Raw genomic sequence first — 25847 nt, 5'->3', positions numbered from 1 at the left:
AGTGTGTAGAAGGTTTGTGGTCTCCTTGCCTTCATTTTTCAGGGCATTAACTGTCAGGAAGCCATGATGCAGCTTTATAGGACTTTGGTTAGGCTACATTTGGTGTATTGCGTGCTGTTCTGGTCGCCCCATTATAGGAAGGGTGTGGAGGCTTTGGTGTGGGTGCACCAGAATGAGGTTTACCCGAATGCTGCTTGGATTACAGGGTATTAGCTAAAAGGAGAGATTGGGCCCACTTCGATTGTTTTCCCTGGAACACCGGAGGTTGCAGGGAGACCTGATGGAAGTACATAAAATCATGAGAGGCATAGATAGGGACGGCAGTCAAAATCTTTATCCCAGGTTGGAAAAATCAAATACTAGAGGGCATAGCTTTAAGGTGGGAGGGGCAAAGTTTATGGGAGATGAGCGGGGCGGGCTTTTTACACCCGAGGGTATGGGTGCCTGGAACACGCTACTGGAGGTAGTAGATGAAGCAGATATGATAGTGGCATTTAAAAGACTTTTGGACAGGCACATGGATATACAGGAAATTGCAGGAAATGGATCAAATGCGGGCAGAGGAGATTAGTTTATCTTGGCATCATGTTCAGCACAGACATTGTGGGCCGAAGGGCCTGTTCCTGTGCTCTACTGTTTGAAGCATAACTCCAGCACTGTGTCTTTTTGTTTGTATACCAGCATCTGCAGTTCCTTGTTCCCCTGTTCTATGTCCGATTTGTCTTTTCCTCACATAAATTCCATGAGACCAAATTCCTATTCCCTATCTCAGATATATTGACGGTGATTTATGAACTCCATAAGGTTGAATGTCTGTTCCCCATTCTCTGAGTGCTGAGACCGGCTCCTACATCACAGAGATACATATAACCTCACGCCCCTTCAGTGCCTCCCCTCCCACAGTTCTTCAGCATTGAGAGCTTGCAGCTGCCAACTTAAATCAGCGTTTTGGAAAGCAGATGTGTGGATCAGGCTTTCATCTCTTTTACAAATATCTTCATCAGCCTTCACCTCTCTGTCACTTTTACTCCCAATGAACGGTCTTGGTATTTAGGCTTTTTATCATCAATAATAATCTGTGTAGTTGAACTGGTCATAAGAAAAGCCATATGCACGCCGGTTTCTACCCAAATGCTGCATTTATATTGATTCTGCGAATATAGTCCCCGGTGTTAAGGCACCGAGCTTTGATTCCATCCCCTAGACAACTCTACCATCCTCCTGTATAAACACATCTTAAAATCTACCGCTTTGAACAAGCTATTGGTCACCTGTCTAAATATCTCCTCATGTGGATCAGATGTAATCTGTCAGTGTATCTGTGGCCACCTCAGAATCTATACATTTAAGAAAAACGAAGTCACTGTAAATTGTTCCTTTATTTCCATCGTAACGGAATCTAAACCAGTTTTAATTAAATGCTGTTGTTGGAGATTATTGGGCCAGCTCAGTAGAGCAGCTGTAGAGTCGCTGCCTTACAGCGACAGATCTGTACAGAGTTTGTATGTTTTCTCTGTGACCACGTGGGTTTTCTCCGGGTGCTCCGGTTTCCTCCCACACATGACTCTGTTCCCTGTTGCGGGCTGGGACTCTTCTTCAGACTCCGTGGATGTGCAGATTTAATTCTGGCTTCAGGTCCACTCTCTAATTTAATTTAGTTTAGTTCAGAAGCACGGAAACAGGCCCATTGAGTCTGCGCCGACCAGCATCACCCGGAAACTAACGATAGACACAAAAAGTTGTAGTAACTCAGCGGGACAGGCAGCATCTCTGGAGCGAAGGAATGGGTGATATTTTGGGTCGAGACCCTTCGAGAGGCTGCCTGAGTTACTCCAGTTTTTTGTGCCTATCTTCGGTTTAACCCAACATCTGCAGTGCCTTCTTACACATCACCCATACACTAGTTCTATCCGACACACGAGGGACAATTTCAGAAGCCAATTAACTACAAACCTGCCCTTCTTTGGAGTGTGGGAGGAAACCGGAGCACCCGGAGAAAACCCACGTGGTCACTGGGAGAACGAACAAACTTAGTACAGTCATCACTCATAATCAGGCTTGAACCTGGGTGTCTGGTGCAGTAAGGCAGCAACTATATCACTGTGCCATTGTGCAGGCCATGGTTGGCGATAGGATGGTTCAGTTGTCTGATAACAGCTGGGAAGACACTGTGCCTGAATTTGAAGGTAATCTTTCTGTAATTCTGTTATAAGCTTAGCCTTCTGTCCTAAATATCTTGTGAACCCTGGGCTTTTATTTTTTCTTTAACAGGGAAGAAGAAATCAAGGTTCAAAACTTTCAAAAACTTTTTTGCCAAGAAGAAAAGGAAAGTTGCCGACACGGCTAAAGGAGAGAGCAGCCTGAAACCGAGCCTGTCGAGCACTGATGTCAGCACCGCCCAACCGTCTGAAGCTCAGCCCGACACTGAGACAGGGTAAGAGATGTGGAGGAAGGAACTGGTCTATACCGAAGATGGACACAAAGTGTTAGAGTAACTCAGTGGGCCAGGTAGCATCTCTCGAAATAAAGGATGGGTGACGTTTGGGGTTGGGACTCCAGTCACCCATCCTTTATCTCCAGGGGAAGATATGTCAGCCCAATGGGTCAAGCACTTCCAGAGGGACATAAGGGCTAAGCCACAACTCCAGCTTCCATTTTTGGTGAAGTGGGAGATGTATAGAAGAGAAATATGTGCAGTGAGCAGGGGGTTTTGTTATAGTTATTTTCCGTATTTAGAGATACAGCATGGAAACAGGCCCTTCGACCCACCGAGTCCATGCCGACCCTCGGTCACCCACTCACACTAGTTTCCACACCATACAGACAGCACCAGCTGCCAAGATGGATCCCAGGTTCCTGGCGCCATATGGTAAATTAGATTCCCTTATCATGTATCTGTACACTGTGAATGGCTCGATTGTAATCACATATTGTCTTTCTACTGTAGACAAAAATGCTGGAGAAACTCAGCAGATGAGGCAGCATCTATGGAGCGAGGGAAATAGGCAATGTTTCGCATTGAAACCCTTCTTCAGACTGATGTGAAGGTGGGGGGGGCAGGAAGAAGAAATGAAGAGGTGGAGACAGTGGGCTGAGGGAGAGCTGAGAAGGGGAGGGGAAAGCAGGGACTACCTGAAATTAGGGAAGTCAATGTTCATACCGCTGGGGTGCAAACTGCCCAAGCGAAATATGAGGTGCTGCTCCTCCAATTTATGGTGGTCCTCACTCTGGCCATGGAGGAGGCCCAGGACAGAAAAGTCGGATTCGGAATGGGAGGGGGAATTGATGTGCTGAGCCACTGGGAGATCAGGTTGGTTATTGTGAACCGAGCTGAGGTGTTCGGCGAAGGGATTTGTTTTTCTACTGGCTGGTTAGCACACAACAAAAGCTTTTCACTGTACCTCCGAATACGTGACAATAAATTAAACTGAACTACAAGGCAGCAGCTGTGCAGCAGAATTGTCAGCTTCTTGTGATTTTAAAAAAAAACAGCATTCATATTTCTTTACTTTTGGCATAGATAAAACGAAAGAGTGTCACAGAACTCTCAATGCTTTTTATATACTACTAATCAATGGAATTGGGACATTTAACTACAATGCAATGGTCTGTTAATGACTGCATCAGCATGAAATGGTAGGGGCTACAATTTATTGATCTGGTATATCAATATTTATGTCGCAAATGTCATTTCAATGGTCACGTTGAGTGGTCCAGAGAATAATCATGTACTCAGAATATTGCTCCCTCTTAATTTGATGGCCCATACAAGTATCTCTTAAATCTATATTAACTTTAATAAAATCAGGTTACTGGAATTGCATACAGTGTAGAGTTTCTGCCTTACAGCGCCAGTGACCCAGGTTTGATCCTGGCTAAGGGTGCTGTCTGTATGGAGTTTGTACGTTCTCCCCGTGACCTGCATGGGTTTTCTCTGGGAAGCTCCGGTTTCCTCACACACTCCCAAGACATACAGGTTTGTAGGCTAATTGGCTTTGTATAAGTCAAGTCAAGTCAAGTCAAGTCTATTTGTCACATACACATACGAGATGTGCAGTGAAATGAAAGTGGCAATGCTCGCGGACTTTTGTGCAAAAGACAAACAACCAAACAACAAAACAAACTATAAACACAATCATAACACACATATTCTTTTACATAAATGTAGATTGTCCCGAGTTTGTGTAGGGTAATGTTAGTATGCAGGGGGTCACTGGTCAGTACGTACACGGTGGGCCATTTGGAATGTTTCAATGCTGTTTCTCTAAACTAAAATAAACTGCATACCGGCAGAAATTCTAAGGGTTAGCAGTATTGTAGAGACCAGGATGTGTATTTGCATACATCGATGACACATCGATGACAGTGACAGGACAGTTTAAACATGCATGTGGGATTTGAACAGGAAGGAAAATAATTTGAGTCGAATCAATTCCGGATGCCACACTATAGAAAGAAAAGGTGCAGAAAAGATTCAACTCAGTGATCTACAATACAGTGCCAGAGACCCAGGTTTGATCCTGGCTACGTCAGTAATGGATGGTCTGGAGAAACTGCGACTGGTTTGCAGACTTGGGACGACACATTGACATAGCTGGTAGAGAGACTGCCTCACAGCACCAGTGATCCATGTTCGATCCTGACCTTGGGTGCTGTCTATGAGGAGTTTGCATGTTCTCCCGGTGACCGCACGTATTTCCTCTGGCTGCTCCGGTTTCCCCCCACTTTCCAAAGATGAGCGTGTTTGTCGGTTAATTGCCCCTCTGTAAATTGTCCCTAATGTGCGAGGAGTGGCTGAGAAATTGGTATCACATAGACCTAGTGTGAATGGGTGATCAATGGTCTGTGTTTTCATACAGAATCACTAAACTAAATGTCCAGAGCTGAGGGATGATTTAATTGAGGTGTTCAAATATTACAAGGGATAAAGTAATTATTGAGATTTTGGGACGTATGAGAAGCAGTAAAATATTTCTCGGGATAAGAATTACTCAAGACTGTCAAGGACAATTCCACCATTTATAAAATTGCATAATGAACAGAAGCAACAGAAAAAACAGAGGCAGAGTTGCTGCCTTACAGCACTAGAGACGCGGGTTTGATCCTGACTACGGATTCTATCTGTGCACAGTCTGTACTTTCTCCCTTTGACCTCATGGATTTTCTCTGGGCGCTCCTGTTTCCTCCCACACTCCAAAGACGTACAGGTTTGTAGGTTGAAGGTAGACACAAAATGCTGGAGTAACTCAGCGGGACAGGCAGCATCTCTGGAGAGAAGGAATGGGTTGCGTTTTGGGTTGAAACCCTTCTTCAGACTAATGTCAGGGGAGTGGGCGGGACAGAGATAGAATGTAGTCGGAGACAGTAAGACTGGTGGGAGAACTGGGCAGGGGGAGGGGATGGAGAGAGAGGGAAAGCGAGGGCTATTTGAAGTTAGAGAAGTCAATGTTCATACCGATGGGGTATAAACTACCCAAGCAAAATATAAGGTGTTGTTTCTCCAATTTGCACTTGGCCTCATTCTGACAATGGAGTAGGCCCAGGACAGAAAGGTCAGATTGGGAATGAGAGGGGGAGTTGAAGTGCTGAGACACTGGGAGATCAGGTAGGTTAAGGCGGACTGAGCGGAGGTGTTCCGTGAAACCATCGCCGAGCTTGCGCTTGGTCTCACCAATGTACAGAAGTTGACACCTGGAACAGCGGATACAGTAGATGAGGTTGGAGGAGGTGCAAGTGAGGTGTAGGCTAATTGACTTCAGTAAAATTGTAAATTGTCCCTAGTGTGTTGGATAGTGTTAGTGTATGGGTTGAACGCTGGTTGGTGCAGACCCAGCGGGCCGAAGGGCCTGTTTCTATGCTATATCTCTAAAGTCTAAACTCTAAACAGTAAACTAAAGACACAAGAAACTGCAGATGCTGGAATCTTGAGCCAAACACAAAGTGCTGGAGTAACTCAGTGGGTCTGGGGGCCCAGGTGATGTGTCAGGTTATGATCCTTCTTCAGCAAGAGTAGACAATGTGGCCTGTCCTGCCTGCACTACCATTCAATGCAATGATGGCTGTTTTTTTACCTCAGTGCCACTTTTCAGTATTAACTACTCAACCTGAAACATCAGTTCAGAAACACTCTCCACGGATGCTGCCTGAACTGCTGAACATTTTTCTGATCTTCATTTTTTAGTTTTCCTTTGAAAAAAAATTCTTGATCCAGCAGACAGGGTCTTCATTTAATATCTCATCCAAAAGGCACCGTTCCTATATCACCGTACTGGAGATTGCCACGATAGTGTGCACAGATCTCCGTAATGTGATGAATTCATAACCTTCTTGGTCAAAGGTGATCGTTCCTGTTCTGTACTGTATCATGTTCATCTGATGAAACAAATTTAGAGTTATAGTTTAGTGTTTAGTGATACAGCAGTAACTTCCAGAGACCTGGGTTTGATCCTGACCTCGGTCACTGCCTGTGTGGAGTGTGCATGTTCCCCCTGTAACCACATGTATAGTCCATAGCATTCTGCCCCACTTTACACATAGGAAAAAAACATTAAACTTACTGCCTTTAAGACATACAGGTGCTAATGTGTAAAAAATGAGCAATTAAGGAAAATAATAACTAAAGTATGATTCAATTATTCTTTATTGTCACCTGAACCTAGGTACAGGTACTGGTTACTTCCCCTCAGCCATCAGGCTATTAAACCTGGCTCGGACAAAACTCTGATTATTACCAACCACTTTCTGTTATTTGCACTATCAGTTTATTTATTCATGTGTGTATATATTTATATCATGGTATATGGACACATTTATCTGTTTTGTAGTAAATGCCTACTATTTTCTGTGTGCTTAAGCAAAGCAAGAATTTCATTGTCCTATACAGGGACACATGACAATAAACTCACTTGAACTTGAACTTGAACTACAGTGAAATGATTTGTTTTGCATAAAACCCAGTTAAATTATACAGCAGATAATCACCTAGGCAGTGTTTGAAGATACAAAGAGTCTGTTGCCATCAAAGTTACGAGTTCATCAAACAGTATTATTTTTCTTTCCTCAGAAGTACTATCTAATAATCTGTGACATTACATTCATTCATATTTGTTTTATTTCAGCACCCAAAGTAACATCGGAAGCAGAGCTTTTTCTCATGACAGTGTTTTCATCCCTGAATTATCCGTCTCTGAGGCTGTGCCGGTCGGAGGGACTTCCCAGGAACATACTGCCGGCAGAGTGAAAGCGTTGCAGGTGAGTGTGCTGAACAGGTTCCTACAGTCAGGTGTGCAGGGTCAGAGGCAGGAGAAGGTCACACAGGCTTTATTTTAGTTTTTGGAGATACAGCATGAAAACAGGCACCTCGGCCCGCTGTGTGCGTGCCGACCAGCGGCCACCCTGTACACTAGTTCTATCCAACACATTAAGAACAATTTTACAGAAGCCAACATGCACGTCTTTAGAATGTGGAATGAAAAACCCGAGCACCCAGAAAAAGCCCACACGGTCACAGGGAGAACGAACAAACGCCGTACAGACAGTACCCATAGTCAGGATCGAACCCCGGTCTCTGGCATTGTAAGGCAGCAACTCTACCGCTGCGCCATTCTGCTGCCCACTTCCATCACCTTAGTCCTCATTATCTTGCACTAATGTTGTACCCTTTACTAAACACAGCCAAATGAAACTAGTTTAAATAGGTCATCTTGGTCGGCATGGATGAGTTGGGCCAAAGGGCCTGTTTCGGTGCAGTGTAACTATGACTCCATGATACTTAACCAGGTACACGGATAGAAAATGTTGAGTGTGATATGGGCCAAACACAGCCATGTGGGACTAGCGTAGATGGGGCATCTTGGTCAGCATGGGCAAGTTGGGCTAAAGAGCCTGTTTCTGTGCTGTATTCCTCTGTGACTGATAAATTGTTTCTTCTCCCAGTTACAGCTGGAACAGGACATACGTCTGCCTTCCCCGAGTGTGTTGATCACTTCCCGAAAGACTGAGGATCCAGGCACGTTTTCCGAGGACGACGGATTGCCCCGAAGCCCCCTAGAAATATCGTCTCTTCATGCAGTTCTGAGGTGTTCGACCCCAAAGGTACACCAGGTGCCATTGTTAATGAAGCGGGTGTGAGGTGGTGGGGTGTGTCTGCCAAGGCGAATCTTCACTGCTTGTTTCATTGTGTTGCTGTAGTCATTCTCCCAGTGCCAAAGTGGACAGGCTATGTAGAAACTACCTTTATGAACCTCGTGCTGCATTATCCCAGTGTCTCCAATTATTTATGGGTTTATGAAGTTTGGAAGAATTTCTAGGTGATAACAGGTTAAAAGCCTAACTCCCTCAGGAGTAACAATCCATGCTCTACTCCCTCTTCACATACGACTGTGTTCCTGCATTCGACACCAACACCATCGTCATGTTTGCAGACGACACAACAGTGATTGGGCTGATTACCAACGGTGATGAAACAAACTACAGAGCGGAGGTGCAGAACCTGGCGGACTGGTGCTCACGTAACAACTTGTCACTAAACACCTCCAAGACCAAGGAGCTGATTATTGACTTCCGGAGGTCACATAATGGAGAATACGCCCCAATCTCCATCTACGGGGACAGTGTGGAGAGAGTGTCCAGCTTTAAGTTTCTGGGCACTCACATTTCAGAGGACCTCACATGTTCCACCAACACCGCTGCGCTGGTCAAGAAGGCACAGCAACGACTGTTCTTCCTGAGAACATTAAAAAAGACTGGTCTGCCCCAACAGCTGTTGACAACCTTCTACCGCTGCACCACAGAGAGCATATTAACGTATGGCATCTCTGTGTGGTATCTCAGCTGCACGGAGGTGGCGAGGAGAGCTCTTCAGCGCGTCGTCCACAGAGCGCAGAAGATTATTGGGACACAGCTACCAGCCTTGGAGGGCATCTACCACACAAGGTGCCTCAGGAAGGCCGTCAGCATCCATAAAGACGCCTCACACCCTTGTAATGGACTGTTCGAACTACTTCCCTCCGGCAGATGTTACAAGGCCTTCTACGCCCGCACCTCCAGACTCAGGAACAGCTTCATTCCCAGAGCTATAGCGGCTCTGAACCGGCCCTGCTGAGTGCCCCTCACCGTCATGAACTGTCTCCCTCGGATGGTCACGTCGCACAGATACATCTGCACTTCAGTCTGTTTGAACTGTTTTTTACTATTTTACTGTTTTAATGTTCTCTTTACAAACCATGTTCTCGGGGTATCTAAATCTAAATTTTATTAGTTATTTAAGTTATGATGTTGGATGGAAGCTGCATACCAAATCTCGTTGCACTTATGTGCAATGACAATAAAAGATATTATTATTATTATTATTATTATTATTATTATTATTATTATATTAATATTATTATTATTATGACTTTGTTTGTGGACCTCTACATCTGAAAGTTTGCAGGGAAAGTTTCAGATTTAGATTTATTATTGTCACGTATACCAAGTTACTGTGAAAAGTTTTGATTTGCATGCTATCCAAATAGATGAGATACACTGTACTTAAAAACAATCAGGTCAAACTCAGTAAAAATAGATAGAGCAAAGGGGAAGACACAGAGTTCAGAGTTCTCAGCATTGTACCACCTCAGTTCCATAGACAAAGTTCATTGTTCACAAAAATGTAGAAGTGAATTGAGCAGTACCCTATCTTATAGAAGCTTGTTTAGTTCAGTTTAGATTAGACATACAGCATGGAAACAACCCACTGAGTCAAAGCCAATCATCGATCATCTGTTCACTAGCTCCATGTTATCCCACCTCCTCATACACTCCCAACTCAACCGGGGCAATTTACAGAGGCCGATAAACCAACAGATCCACATGTCTTTGGGATGGGGGAGGAAACAGGGAGGACGTGCAAACTCCTCGCAGCCAGCTCCCATGGTCAGGATGGAACCCAGGTCTCTGGTGTGGTAAATCTCCCCACAAATGCTCCCAAGTTTGTTAAGTAAGTTGGATTGAAGAAAGGGAGAATTGGTGGTAAAGAAATGGATTGAAAATTTGGGCCTAATTTAGAAATTAAATATAGAGACCGAGTAGCACATGGGGAGCAGTGGGTAGAGCTGCAGCACCAGACACTGGGTTTGATCCTGATCTTCAGTGCTGTCTGTGTGGAGTTTGCATGTTCTCCCTGCGGCCGCATGGGTTTCCTCCCACATCCTAATGATGTACAGGTTTGTAGGTTAGTTGGCCTCTGTAAAGTGCCGTTAGTGTGCGGAGAGTGGATGCGAAAGTAGGATAACATAAAGCTTGTGTGAATGGGTGATCGATGGTCGGCATGGACTCAGTGGGCCTAAGAGCCTGTTTCGATGCTGTATCGTTTAATCAAAACCTATTCCAGTGGATTTCCTCTAATGACTTTTGTGCATTTTTCCATAAGGAACATCCTCTATTGGTTCAGGCCTATAGTTTACTACGATTTCAGTCATCTGTCAAATAAACATAAGCCATCCTTTTCCCTTCGCTGACCCTCTTCATGTTTCCATCCCACAGTCCGCTGCCCCTGATGAGCGACAGAACTCTTTAAGTTTAGGCGGAACCGAAAGTGAAGATGAAGAAATGGTAAATATTTAACCGTTCAAGTTTCTGGATCATTGGGACTTCTTTTGGGGAAGGTGGGACCTGTACAGAAAGGATGGGTTGCACTTGAACCCGAGGGGGACCAATATCCTGGCGGGGAAATTTGCAAAGGTCACTGGGGAGACTTTAAAGTAGAATGGTTGGGGCGAGGGACTCAAATAGAGAAAGCTAGTAGACAGAATGGGAGGCAGGAAGCAGAAACGGGAAGCACTCGGACACAAGAGGAGAAAGAAAAAAAAGGAAATAAACAGAGAAGAAGAGACGGGGGGTTTCTTAAATGTGCATATTTTAATGCTAGGAGAATTGTAAGAAAGGTGGATGAGCTTAGAGTCTGGATAGACACCTGGAAGTACGATGTTGTGGCGATCAGTGAAACATGGTTGCAGGAGGGCTGTGATTGGTAACTAAATATTCCAGGATTTCGTTGCTTCAGGTGTGATAGAATTGGAGGGGCAAGAGGTGGAGGTGTTGCATTGCTAGTCAGGGAAGATATTACAGCAGTGCTTTGGCAGGATAGATTGGAGGGCTCATCTAGGGAGGCTATTTGGGTGGAACTGAGAAGTGGGAAAGGTGTAGCAACACTTATAGGGGTGTATTATAGACCGCCAAATGGGGAACGAGAATTGGAAGAGCAAATATGTAAGGAGATAGCAGATATTAGTAGTAAGCACAAGGTAGTGATTGTGGGAGATTTCAACTTTCCACACATAGACTGGGAAACACATTCTGTAAATGGGCTGGATGGTTTGGAGTTTGTAAAATGTGTGCAGGATAGTTTTTTGCAGCAATACATAGAGGTACCTACTAGAGGAGGGGCAGTGCTGGACCTCCTGTTAGGAAATGAGACGGGACAGGTGGCGGAGGTATGCGTTGGGGAGCACTTCGGGTCCAGTGATTACAATACCATTAGTTTCAATATAATTATGGAGAAGGTCAGAACTGGACCTAGGGTTGAGATTTTTGATTGGAAAAAGGCTAACTTTGATGAGATGCGAGATGATTTAAAAGGAGTGGACTGGGACATTTTGTTTTATGGGAAAGATGTAGAAGAGAAATGGTGGACATTTAAAGGGGAAATTTTAAGAGTACAGAATCTTTATGTTCCTGTTCGGTTGAAAGGAAACAGTAAAAATTGGAAAGAGCCCTGGTTTTCAAGGGAAATTGGGCATCTTGTTCGGAAAAAGAGGGAGATCTACAATAATTTTAGGCAGCATGAAGTAAATGAGGTGCTTGTGGAGTATAAGGAATGTAAAAAGAATCTTAAGAAATAAATTTGAAAAGCTAAAAGAAGATATGAGGTTGCTTTGGCAAGTAAGGTGAAAGTAAATCCAAAGGGTTTCTACAGCTATATTAATAGCAAAAGGATAACGAGGGATAAAATTGGTCCATTGGAGAAACAAAGTGGGCAGCTATCTGCAGAGCCAAAAGAGATGGGGGAGATATTGAACAATTTCTTTTCTTCGGTATTCACCAAGGAGAAGGATATTGAATTATATGAGGTAAGGGAAACGAGTAGAGTAGTTATGGATACTATGAGTTTCAAAGTAAAAGAAGTACTGATACTTTTGAAAAATATAAAAGTGGATAAGTCTCCAGGTCCTGACAGGATATTCCATAGGACATTGAGGGAAGTTAGTGTAGAAATAGCTGGGGCTATGACAGAAATATTTCAAATGTCATTAGAAACGGGAATAGTCCCCGAGGATTGGCGTACTGCGCATGTTGTTCCATTGTTTAAAAAGGGTTCTAAGAGTAAACCTAGCAATTATAGACCTGTTAGTTTGACTTCAGTGGTGGGCAAATTAATGGAAAAGATACTTAGAGATAATATATATAAGCATCTGGATAAACAGGGTCTGATTAGGAACAGTCAACATGGATTTGTGCCTGGAAGGTCATGTTTGACTAATCTTCTTGAATATTTTGAAGAGGTTACTAGGGAAATTGACGAGGGTAAAGCAGTGGATGTTGTCTATATGGACTTTACTAAGGCCTTTGACAAGGTTCCTCATGGAAGGTTGGTTAAGAAGGTTAAACTGTTGGGTATAAATGCAGGAATAGCAAGATGGATTCAGCAGTGGCTGAATGGGAGAAGCCAGAGGGCAATGGTGGATGGCTGTTTGTCGGGTTGGAGGCAGGTGACTAGTGGGGTGCCTCAGGGATCTGTGTTGGGTCCTTTGTTGTTTGTCATGTACATCAATGATCTGGATGAAGGGGTGGTAAATTGGATTAGTAAGTATGCAGATGATACCAAGATAGGGGGTGTTGTGGATAATGAAGAGGATTTCCAAAGTCTACAGAGTGATTTAGGCCATTTGGAAAAATGGGCTGAAAGATGGCAGATGGAGTTTAATGCTGATAAATGTGAGGTGTTACACCTTGGCAGGACAAATCAAAATAGGATGTACATGATAAATGGTAGGGAATTGAAGAATACAGTTGAACAGAGGGATCTGGGAATAACCGTGCATAGTTCCTTGAAGGTGGAATCTCATATAGATAGGGTGGTAAAGAAAGCTTTTGGTATGCTAGCCTTTATAAATCAGAGCATTGAGTATAGAAGCTGGGATGTAATGTTAAAATTGTACAAGGCATTGGTGAGACCAAATCTGGAGTATGGTGTACAATTTTGGTCGCCCAATTATAGGAAGGATGTCAACAAAATAGAGAGAGTACAGAGGAGATTTACTAGAATGTTGCCTGGGTTTCAACAACTAAGTTACAGAGATAGGTTGAATAAGTTAGGTCTTTATTCTCTGGAGCGCAGAAGATTAAGGGGGGACTTGATAGAGGTCTTTAAAATGATGAGAGGGATAGACAGAGTTGATGTGGACAAGCTTTTCCCTTTGAGAATAGGGAAGATTCAAACAAGAGGACATGACTTCAGAATTAAGGACAGAAGTTTAGGGGTAACATGAGGGGGAACTTCTTTACTCAGAGAGTGGTAGCGGTGTGGAATGAGCTTCCAGTGGAAGTGGTGGCGGCAGGTTCGTTGGTATCATTTAAAAATAAATTGGATAGGCATATGGATGAGAAGGGAATGGAGGGATATGGTATGAGTGCAGGCAGGTGGGACTAAGGGAAAAAAGTTGTTCGGCACGGACTTGTAGGGCCGAGATGGCCTGTTTCCGTGCTGTAATTGTTATATGGTTATATGGTTAATCCGGCCAGTTTGTCACTGTCATCTCTTTGCAAAAATAATCTATATTTAATCATTACTTTTACTTATTAACCTGTAACAAAATCAGAAAGGGCGGCACAGTGGCGCAGAGGTAGGGTTTCTGCCTTGCAGCTCCAGAGACCCGGGTTCAATCCAAACTCAGCAGGTCAGGCAGTCTGGACCTGAAATGTCACCTATTCCTTTTCTCCAGAAATACTGCCTGACCTGCTGAGTTATCCAGCACTTTGTGTCTATCTTCAGTGTAAACCAGCATCTGCAGTTCCTTCCTACACCAAAGGAGAGAGGGATGGTTTCCTTAGAACACAACTACAGAACACGTTGGGAAGTGCATGGGATAAGTGAATCAAGATGACTGGACAAAAGGGATAATATCTCTTTCTGTGACATTTGACACAAGTGGTGTATATTAGAATGATCTGTTATTATGGTAATCCAAACTGTTGTCTACTTTTTTCTTTTACAGATATTCTCGATTGCTTCTTCCAGACCCCTCTCTCCACTGGTTCCCATGGCAACCACCTCTGACTCGCTTCCTGTTGGCTTCAGCTCTCCGGCTAGTTCACTCACTTGCCTCGACCACTCTGCGGCCAAGCACAAGATTGCCATTAACCCTCGTCGTCACAAGTTCTTTGCCAAGCAGACAAAACCAGCTAAAGTAAGAATACATTCTCCGCGAGCACTTGCAAATCAAAAAGTCAAAACACTGGAAGCCTTTTGTCAAATTTATCCACTGTACCGTACTGTAATATACATTAGAGCGGCACAATGGCACAGATGCTAGTGCTGCTGTCACACCGTGCCGGAGACCCGGGTTCAGCCCTGACCTCGGGTGCTGTCTGTGCGGAGTTTGCACGTTCAACCTGTGACCATGTGGGTTTTCTCCGGGTGCTCAGGTTTCCTCCCACATCCCAAAGATGTGCAGGTTTGTAGATAAATTAGCCTTGGTAAAAAAAACTGCCCCTAGTGTGTAGGGAGTGGATGAGAAAATAAGATAACATAGAACTGGTGTTGACAGGTGATCGATGGGCTAAAGGGCCTTTTTCCATGCTCTAAACATGCAGGTTGGTAGGTTAATGGCCCTCTGGAAATTGCCCCTAATGTGTACAGAGTTGATAAGAAAGTGGGATAACGTAGAACTAGTGTTGACGGGTGATCGATGGTCGGTGTGGACTCGGTGTGCTGAAGGGACTGTTTCATGCTGTGTCTAAAACTAAAATTGAATTTTTACTCTTAATAACTCCAAACCCCAACCCTATCAATTGCATTCAAAGAGAAACATGCATAGTTGGGTTGATCTTGAAAGGTATATTTAACTCCATTTAAATCTTATTTTAACAATAAAACAACTGCAGTTTACATTATATAATGAATAGTGCACTATAATTAATTGACTTTATTTTTAGTCAGGATGTGGCATTTCATTAATTCTAAACAAGAGAACAGGTTAAAGCTGAAATTAATATCGGGTGCACACAATATTTTTAAACTCGTATTGACACAATTGTTTTTCTTGGTATGTTTCTGATATTTTTTCAAACCTGAGTGTGTTTCTGTGTTTAAAGTGATAGACTATCTAGGAATTATCTCTTATTTCAGGTGTTAAACAAATAATATTGCTAGTCATAACCAGAGAATTCACCCCCCCACCAAAAATCATGATAGGCATAAAACATTAAAATTAGAACTGCAGATGCTGGTTTACAAAAAAAACAGCGGGTCAGTCGACATTTCTGGTGGTCATAGATAGGTGACATTTCCGGTCAAGACCGTTCTTCAGACTGATTGTCGTAGGGAGGAGAAATCTGGAAGAGAGATGGGGGTGGGACAAAGCCTAGCAAGTAATGGGGTTGATACACGTGAGGGGAGGTTGTTTTGTAAATGGGCGGATAAAGGCCAGAAATGAAAAGATAATGAGAGATGTGAGATATGAAGCCAGAAGAAGGGATGTAGGTGGAAAGGGGACATGGAGCAGAGGAAAGAGGAGAGTTGGATATGGGAGGGAATAGGTGTATCTCCTCGTGGGGAACAGGGAAACGAGGGGGAAATAAGGGTAGGGCGGGAGAGTTTGGTTCGCTAGTTACCTAAAATTAGAAAAGCCAATGTTCATAAAGTTGGATTGTAGACTGCCGAAGCAGAATATGAGGACCTGTTCCTCTAGTTTGCGTGTGGCCTCACTCTGGCAATGGAGAAGGCCCAGAATGGAGAGGTCAGTGTGGAAGAAACAAGGAATTGCAGATTCTTATGGCTTGAGAGTATCCTGACTGGAGGTGATGACTGTATGAAGTTTGGGTTTTCTCCGGGTGCTCCGATTTCCTCCTCCATTCCAAAGAATTGTTTGGAGAAGAAGGTTTGTAGGTTAATTGGCTTCTGTGAATGTAAATTGTCTCTAGTGTGTAGGATAGTGCAAGTGTACGGGATGACTGCTGAACGGAGCGGACTCGATGGGCCTTTTTCCACACTGTATCTCTAAAGTCTAAAGGTCATCGACCTGAACTATTGACTCTGTTTCTCCATGGATGCTGCTTGACTTGCTGAGTATTCCCAACATTTCCTATTTTTATTTCAGATCTCCAGCAACTGTAGGATTTGGATTCATTTTCTAATAAACCTCAGTGCTGGAACTGTTTCTCAGCCAGTTCAGATCATGTTGTTGACAATCTGAGTAGCTAGGATTTCTGATGTTATTGTCATTGAGTCATACAACATGAGGACAGGCCCTTTGGCCCATTGGGGCCATGCCGACCCGCAACCAACTAATCATATTTTAATCCCACTTTTTTTTAACATCTCCCCACACATGCTGGTCAACTTCCCCAGATTGTACCACTTACCTACATTAGGGGTTAACTTACACAGGCCACAGACCCACAAACTCACTCGTCTTTAGGGTGTGGGATGAAACTGGGGCACCCGGAGGAAACCCAACTGGTTGCAGGAAGAACATGCAAACTCTACATAGTCAGCACCGGGTGTCAGGAATGAACCTGGGCCCCTGGCACGGTGAACCAACTGCTCTATCAGCTGTGCCACTGTGACACCCTAATATTCTCATGACAAAGAAAAAAAAGGCTGGTAAATTCAACCTAGATTTTACCAATAAAAGAGCTATATCATTGTAAGTGTGTAAAAAATGGAAGAAGGAATAGGTCAAAAAAGCCTTGGGGTGGGGGTTGCAGCTAAACTCTTCAAGATCGTGAACTTCCAAATCAACTCCATGCATATCTCTTGATTCCCTCAGACTCCAAAAGTTCAGTCTCAAACACATTTCCGACACTTGAGCACCCAGCGTCTTTTACATGAGCTTACATGAGCTAATATTTCTCTTCCCATTTCACCCTCAAAAGACTGAGCCTATGCCTAGAAACTATGACTGCTTTTAAAATGAGATCCCTTTCACCACCATACTGGCGCTTCCCCACCCCCTTCTCTGCATAAATCTCTGCTGCTAAAAGTTTGATAGTGAGATTAGTGATTTTCAGCTAAAATAATGATTTTCCATTGAAAAGTTAAATTAACGAACTGGCAATTACACATGACTAATGATTAGTCACAATTCCATATGGATAAACTGTACATCTTCAAGCTCATTATATTATTTTTAAATGAAATTATATTCTTGACATTTCCAAAGTACAATGTAATACACCACGCAAATCTAAACCGATCCAGTTTAAAAATACCTTATCCCTTGAGTTATGGAGTAGATGTCAGTAGACATTTTAAGTTGCTAAATACGGTATAAGAAGTAACTCCTGAGACTTGCATCCAGCTGTGAGGAATTCTGCCTGGTTTATTCGTTTATTTGAAAGGTTTCTTTGTTTGGTGATATTTCCAGGGTGACATGCAAGATTAAATAACATTTTCTTCTCAGAATTTTCAGTTGTATACCTTTAGAATGGAATGATATGGTTATGTATTCTGCTGGATATTAACTTAATTAGTTTAGATAGAGATACAGCATGGAAACAGGCCATTTGGCCCATCAAGTCCACGCCGATCATCGATTACCTCTGTTATCCCACTTTTTCCATCCATTCGCCACACACTCATTCACCATTTTGTTAATATATCAAACACCCAGAACGGAACACTCTGAGTTCCAGTTTTGTTCTAGTCTGAAGAAGGGTCTCTATCCGAAACGTCACCTATTCTTTTTCTCCAGAGATGCTGCCTTGCCCCCTGAATTACTCCAGCATTTTGTGTCTATCTTCGGTGTAAACCAGCATCTGCAGATCCTTCCTACACTGCGTAGGAAAGAACTGCAGATGCTGGTTTAAATTGAAGGTACCCACAAAATGCAGGAGTAACTCAGCGGAACTGGCAGCATCTCTGGAGAAAGGGAGCGGGTGACGTTTCTGTTGACCCAAAACGTCACCCGTTCCTTCTCTCCAGAGATGCTGCCTGTCTCTCTGAGTTACTCCAGCATTTTGTGTCTACCTTCCTACACTGTTCTGAGTTCTGTCAGGCAAGGGATCATCAGATTCTTGCCAACATTTGCAAAGCCTAATTAATTCACAGCCCCAAACACCAAAGTTCAATCCTGATCTCGGCTGCTGTCTGTGTGGAGATTGCACATTGTTAGTTGTTTATTTTCACATGTAACGAGTTAAATGGAAAAGCTTTTGTATTGCGTGCTATCCAGTCAGCGGAAAGACTATATATGATTACTAGACTATGTGGGACCCGTTGGATCCCAGCATCACACGGGAGGGCAGGTCCCCCAATGCAATATTCCACCTCTCCACCAATTCCAATATTGTGGCCAATATTGTGGGGTGGGGGGGGGGGGCTTTCTGGAGTGCTAGTATGGGAGTTGTGGGCTGATGGGACAGGTTTCCAGAGGGCTAGTGGAAATTGTGGGCCGAGGGGATTCTTGGGCTGGCGGCTCAGTAATTCAAGCCTGTTGTGCTGGCAGCTCACTCACTCACGGCTGGTGGTCTGGCAGTTGACTCACGGCTATTCCTTACAATTCCATTTCAAGCAGGGTGCAAGGCCACCAAATTCAAGTGCAGTTTCTTATCACTTCAAGCAGGGTGCAAGGCCACCAAATTCAAGTGCAGTTTCTTATCACTTCAAGCAGGGTGCAAGGCCACCAAATTCAAGTGCAGTTTCATACCATTTCAAGCAGGTTGCAAGGCCACTAAAGACACCGAGTCAATACCTCTCTCTCCTCCATCTTGCAGAGACCATGCCACGCCCACACTTCTGGATTTTATAGTCCCTCCCTCCCTCCCACCAGAAGGGATCATCAGATTCTTGATGGCCTTCATGGTGTGATTGACAGGAGAGAGAATCTCAACGTTTTTTAAACACTAATATTTTTCATAGATGGGAAAAATCCTCAGCACCTGATGAGCGGAGGGGGACTCTGAGTAAGATGGCTAACAATCGCAGCCGTACGTGTTAGCGTTATTTCTAAAATCAATAGAAAGCGCAAACAGGAAGTGGTCAAGATTAAACTTTTAATTATATAAGAAAGCAAGGCAACTTTAATTGGGCAAGGCAACTTTAATTAGGAAAGGCAACTTTAATTAGGCAAGGCAACTTTAATTGGGCACGGCAACTTTAATTAGGAAAGGCAACTTTAATTAAGCAAGGCAACTTTAATTAGGCAAGGCAAGGCAATTTTAATTAGGCAAGGCAACTTTAATTAGGCAACACAGCTTCAGCATTTCCAAACCAAAGGCAACACAGCTTTAGCATTTCCAAACCAAAAGCAACACAGCTTTAGCATTTCCAAACCAAAGGCAACACAGCTTTAGCATTTCCAAACTATATTTTCAAACCACATTAAGGGCACTGACAGGTCAGTAAAAACACTCACAGTTTAGCAGACATGTGTCCAGCGTTATTCACAGCTCAGACTGAGAGACATGGCCCTCTCGCTCCCCCATCTTGCAAAGACTGACTGAGGCACTCAACACTTCCGGGTTTTATAGTCCCTCCGGAAGGGCCATGGCCTTCAGGAGAGAGAATCTCACCATTTTATAAATGCTAATAACTCTTTTATTTTTCATCGATGGGAAAAATCCTCTTGTCCTGCGCCGCGGAGGGGGACTCTGAGTAAGATGGCCAAAAATCACAGCCGTAAGTGGCAGCGTTTTTTCTAAAATCAATATTCAGAACAACAGGAAGTGGTCAAGATCAGACTTTTAGTAATATAGACAATCAAGCTGTCCACAGTATATAGATACGGGGTAAAGGGAATAACGTTTGTGTGATGGTCTGGACTGCGTCCACTATTCTCTACAATTTCTTGTGGTTTTGGATGGAGCTCTTCCCAAACCATGATCCTAGCTGCATCCTGATAAAATGCTTTCGATGATGCATCTGTAGAAGTTGAGTGAGAGTTCTTGGGGACATGACAAACTTTCTAAGCCTTCCGAGTTGGTTTGTCCCGTATGCTCTAGTTTCTTCCCACATCCCAAAGGGCATTTGGGTATTTAGATTAATTATCCACAGTAAATTGTTGTGAATGTGTCTGGTGGAATCTAGGGATGTTAATGGGAATGTGAGTCTGTATGTCTCAGAGACTCCATAGGCAGATGGTTCTCCACTCTACTTTCTGAAATGAGCAGAATTAGAAAAAAGAATGATTGAAGGATAAGTGTAAATGAATGGTTGATGGTTGGCATAGTCCTTTAGACTTTAGAGATGCAGCGTGGAAACAGACCCTTTGGCCTATCGCATCCGTGCCGACCAGTAATCACCCCGTACACTAACACAGGGACAATGTTACAATTTACAGAATCCAATTAACCTACAAACCTGTACATCTTGGGAATGTGGGAGGAAACTGGAGCACCTGGAGAAAACTCATACGGTCACAGGGAGAATGTACAAACTCCGTACAGACAGCACCTGTAGTCAGGATCGAACCTGGGTCACTGGCACTGTAAGGCAGCAACTCGACCACTGCGCCACCCTGATGCCCCAAGGCTTCCTTGTTGAAAGTCTGTATCTCAAAGACTCCACGGGGAGATGGTTCTCCACTCTACTTTCTGAAATGAGCAGATCAATGTACACTCATAAAGGAACCTGAGGAATCTCTTTCATCCATCGCTTGCTCAATAAGTTCAGTAACTTTTAAGCTGCTGTTCTTAAGTCACCAATAACAACCAAATGATCAGAAGCTGAGAGAATTCACATCTCTGTTAAAGTCTTCAATTGTGAGTTGTTCAAGAACAGAGTTAAATGCTTCAAATATGTGTAAACTAACATAATGTTACTATCCGTTAGAGAGAATATTCTGGAAGTCCAAAGGATAAAACATTTAATTTGCTTGAAAGGAAAGATGAACGGGAGCAAGTCAGAGCGTCTGGAACTCAGCAGCCAAATGAAAGTAAGTAGGAAATAGGTATGTTCCTCGTATCTAATCAAACAATGGACAGATTGGAAATATCTCGTTATGTTACCAAAGGTGGCACAGTGGCACAGCTGATAGAGCCGTTGCCCCGCAGTGCTAGAGACCTGGGTTTGATCCTGTCCTCGGGTGCTGTCTGTGTGGAGTGTGCATGTTCCCCGTGTGACTGTGTGGGTTTCCTCCCACATCCCAAAGAAATGCAGGTTTGTAGGTTAAGTTCCCCCAAGAGTGTAGGGAGTGGATGAGAAAGTGGGATAACATAGAACTGGTGTGTTTTTTGGTGTGGCCCAAAGGGCTTGTTTCCATGCTGTATCATTCCATAAGTTCAATTTAATCAATATCTTGTGGCCCAATGCTCCCAGGTATTAATTGGTTAAATGAGAGGCTAAATCAATGCCATCTTTACTTCCATATTACCCTTGAGAGGATGTGATTGGCCTGCGAGTAGACATCACGGGATCCTCCTGTGTACAGAACAACAACAATTCCCGCCATTCATTTTTAAATTCTCTCTTTGGGATGTAGACTATATTTTAGAGATACTGCTTGGAAACAGGCCCTTTGGCCCTCCAAGTCCCCATCCACCAGCGATCACCCCGTACACTGCCATATCCAGCACACTACAGACTATTTACAATTTACAGAAGCGAATTCACCCAACAAACATGCACGTCTTTGGAGTGTGGGAGGAAACTGGAGCATCCGGAGAAAATCCACACAGTCTCAGGGAGAGCGTGCAAACTCCCTACGGACAACACCTGTAGTCAGGATCGAACTTAGGTCTCTGGAGCTGTGAGGCAGCAACTCTGCCGCTGCGCCACTGTGCCGCCCTGGCAGGCAAGACCAGCATTTGTTGCCCTTCTTATTGTAGATAAAAAAGAGACTAAGTAACTCGTAATGATATCAAGGCATCTCACAACAGTATATATGCATTCAAGTACTCTGTGAATCTCTACATTAAAGTAGATTTGGTATGTTGTTTGACACAGGATCTCACAGGCCTTTGACTTAAATAGAGACCATTTAGCCCCTAATGTCCATGCTGACTGATATCAATACCATTTCCCAGCGCTTTGTCCAGAAGAGTCCTTGAAGATTGTTTCACTTCAGGGATATCTTCTGGGACGTTTTGCCCTAATTACCCTGCAGGCTGTGAATTTCAGTTTTCCGACCATCTTGGTTAGAAAGAAGTTGACCGCTATCTAATCCTATGATGTTAAAACCTACTCTATGCCTTCCAGTTGTCCACCCTTCTACTGAAGAGCACCTTTCTCGACTTTCTCTTGAGAAATAAGGCTGGGCAAGTGACTGGTTCCTGTGCAGGAGAAATGTTGGGACCAGTGACTCGAATTCTACTGGTTTTAAACTAGCAATGGAAAACAATAGGACTGGAGCACAAGTTAATCTCTTAAATTAGGGCAAGGTTAATTTTGATGCCATTAGACAGGAACTCGCACAGATTGATCAGGATAGGGAATTAGGGACATTTGGCAAGTGGGTGGCTTTTGAATGTGAGGGAAAGAGAGTTCAGGGACAGAGATTTAGAATGAAGGGGCGGGCTGGCGAGAATAGGGAAGCCTGGCTGACAAGGATCATTGAGGCTCTGGTGAGGATTGTCCCCATTTATAGACCATAACGCATAGGAGTAGAATTAGGCCTTTCAGCCCATCGAATCTACTCCACCAGTCAATCATGGCTGATCTATTTTTCCCTCTCAATTCCATTCTCCTGCCTTCCCCCGTAACCTTTGACACCCTTATTAATTGAACATATCAATCTCCGCTTTAAAAGTACCCAATGACTTTAAAAGTACCCAAGGCCACCACAGCCTTCTGGCAATTAATTTAATGGATTCACCACCCAACTACAAACTAGCATTGAAATTAAAACAACATAAAAGGAACAAAACTGACTTTTGAGTAACTGACCAAGCCTGAGATTTGGAGTTTAACGCTTAAGTTTAAGCTGTCATTTATCATTTAATTAATGTAGAATTATGTGAAATAATGCATCTCTTTTGATCTTCATAACAGTTTCATTGGAACTTGGTGACAGTGACATCCAACAAAACAAAATGACTTGTTTAAAGTTTCTCGAAAAGAATGAAGAGGAATGTACAGAAAAAGTTCAGAAGATTTCCAGAGCTTCTTCTGATACTCACCTTCCATTACATGAAGATATATTTGATGGTGAAACCACCAATCTGCATGGAGATACCTTGCCTATCCCTACAAGTCACGTGGTACTTTCTTCAGAAGCAGTTTGTAACTCTGAAGACCCGTCCGACTCCAAGGAAATTCCCAGCGTTGCGGATTTGGTACCAGGAACATTGCCAGTGGATGAAGAGGATTCCAGGCTGTCTTCAGCAGAGCCCATTGCTGACGAAGAACAAAATGAAGCTTTGTCCTCCTGCCCCACACAGGTTGCTGTGGCTACCACACCAGAGGTCTCTGAGAAAAAAGTTCAGGATGCAGATTTAGCTGAAACCAATGAAGATCCCTCATTCTTGGATGATGAGGGAGAGTTGGTTTCACCCAATGCCAATGTGCCTCCATCACTAATAAGCAACTTGACTGCACTGCCTCAGGTGGATAAAGAAAAGGGAATCATTTCAAGCACACCAGAATCTTGTTTGACATCTAAACAAGCAAAGGAAGTCCCATTTTCTGATGAATCATTGGGTTCTTCCAAAGAGTGTAACGGCTGTGTGGACAATGCCCTGACACATCAGTCGACAGTGGAGGAGGCAGATGCCAAGGACATATTAAACCACAGGCCAGACCATGTCCCAAAACCATGCGATAAGCTAACAGATGACATAGGTTTTATATCTGAAGTTCCACTTGGATATTCAGTAAAGCAACCAGACCTTTCCACTCCACAAGTCGACTGCAGTCAGTCAGAGCTTGAACTTTCAATCTTAGATGAGCTATCGCAGGAACAGCAACAGCCAAATAGCCAAGGTCCAGTCAAGTTCTCAGTTGCATCTGCTTGGCAGAGGTCATTGATGGATGTCAACAGAAGGAATGTAGACTGTAGTCTTCCTACAGAGCCAAAATCTGGGTGTTGTGAAAACACATCTGAAGTAGATGTCAAAGAAGCATTTCCAACTCAAGACATAGAAGAATCCATAAGACACCAACAGATTCATAACCTGCCATTGAAGGAGAACCCTGTTGAAAATGAACCAGCTCCTGCAGACAACTGTCTCCAAGATATTGTACAACAAGCAAAAAGTGAACAGGAGACCAAGGGAAGTCCATTTGGTGTCAGGCTGAGGAGGACATCGCCTCCTTACAAATATTCGACTGAAGTCAACTTTAAACATAAAGAGGTCGAGGGAAAAGTTGCTATGGGAGTGGCATCCTGCTTAGCAACACAAACTCCAGATCTCTGGAAAGGCGACGGTGGGATGGGTGAGCAATCAGAAGCTTCTCTGACAACCAGGAATGAAAAGGACATGAGTAAAAACGCAGCCGGATTGCTGCTCGAGGGGCGGATGGATGGTTGTCCTACATCCAGGAAACCCGAATCACTGGACACTCCAACAGAACGTGTTACGAGAGAAAAGTATCACATTCCCCGAGTAAAGAATGAAAGAAAGAATAGTGAAACCTCTGCAGACAGTGCTAATACATCAGGTGTGTGACTTCAGTTTGTTGTGGCTCATCATTTGTTCTATTCATTATTTAGCAGTTAATAAAAATTGCCTTTCTTGCTATTGAAGGAGTGCAGCGTATGTTCACCAGGTAAATTCCCAGGATGGCGGGACTGTCATATGTTCAGAGAATGGAGCGGCTGGGCATGTTCCTCTGGAATTTAGAAGGATGAGAGGGCATCTTATTGAAACAAATACGATTATTAAAGTTTAGACATGCTAGAGGCAGGAAACATGTTCCCGATGTTGGGGGAGTCCAGAACCAGGGGCCACTATTTAAGAATAAGGGGTAAGCCATTTAGAACAGAGATGAGTAAAAACTTTTTCACACAGAGAGTTGTGAGTGTGGAATTCTCTGCCTCACAGGGCGATGGAGGCTGGATCTCTGGATGCTTTCAAGAGAGTTAGATGGAGCTCTTAAAAATATTGGATTCAGTGGATATGGGGAGAAGGCAGGAACGGGGTACTGATTGTGGATGATCAGCGATGATCACATCGAAGGGCCGAATGGCCTAATCCTTCACCTATTGGCTATTGTCAATTGCCTTTATCAAGAGAGTTATCAGAATATGTAACTCACTCCCACATTGAGTTGTTAAATTGAAAAGCATAAAAGCATTCAAGGGAGAGTTGGTTTAGTTTAATTTGGTTTAGAGACCCAGCATGGAAACGGGTCGTAAGGCCCATTGAGTCCATGCTGACCATCAACCACCCATAAATTAATACGCTCAAGAAGCAGAATTAGGCGTTTCATCCTTCAAGTCTCCTCCGCTATTCAATCTTGGCTGATCTATCTTTCCCTCTCAACCCTATTCTCCTGCCTTTAAAAAATCCATTGACAGCTTCCACAGCCATCTGTTCACACAAGTTATCCTACTTCCTCATCCACTCCCTACGCATTAGGAGCAATTTAACAAAGGGCCAATTAACCTACAAACCCGCACATCTTTGGGATGTGGGAAGATACTGGAGCACCCAGAGAAAATCTACATAGTCACAAGGAGAACATGCAAACTCCACATAGATTGATGGCA

At 43.6% G+C, this 25847-nt stretch overlaps 1 protein-coding gene across 3 annotated transcripts in view; it reads left to right on the top strand.

The window, feature by feature from the left end:
• The window catches only part of LOC116978963 (uncharacterized protein KIAA1211-like), a 94746-nt gene that overhangs the window by 62677 nt on the left and 6222 nt on the right, over positions 1-25847 (top strand). For 2 of the 3 annotated variants that reach the window (XM_033030280.1, XM_033030278.1), the window contains exons 3-9: positions 2272-2434; positions 7119-7251; positions 7936-8094; positions 10525-10593; positions 14256-14447; positions 21032-21134; positions 23189-24796. In XM_033030280.1, coding sequence (XP_032886171.1) covers positions 2272-2434; positions 7119-7251; positions 7936-8094; positions 10525-10593; positions 14256-14447; positions 21032-21134; positions 23189-24796 — 2427 coding nt within the window. The remainder of the gene's footprint in view (positions 1-2271; positions 2435-7118; positions 7252-7935; positions 8095-10524; positions 10594-14255; positions 14448-21031; positions 21135-23188; positions 24797-25847) is intronic. The other variant, XM_033030279.1, reaches the window with a different exon arrangement.

The sequence above is a fragment of the Amblyraja radiata genome, chromosome 12 (genome assembly GCF_010909765.2).
Source record: "Amblyraja radiata isolate CabotCenter1 chromosome 12, sAmbRad1.1.pri, whole genome shotgun sequence".
Lineage (NCBI taxonomy): Eukaryota > Metazoa > Chordata > Chondrichthyes > Rajiformes > Rajidae > Amblyraja > Amblyraja radiata.
The sequence above is the reverse complement of the archived record's forward strand: the minus strand, read 5'-3'. Positions and strand labels throughout refer to the sequence as shown.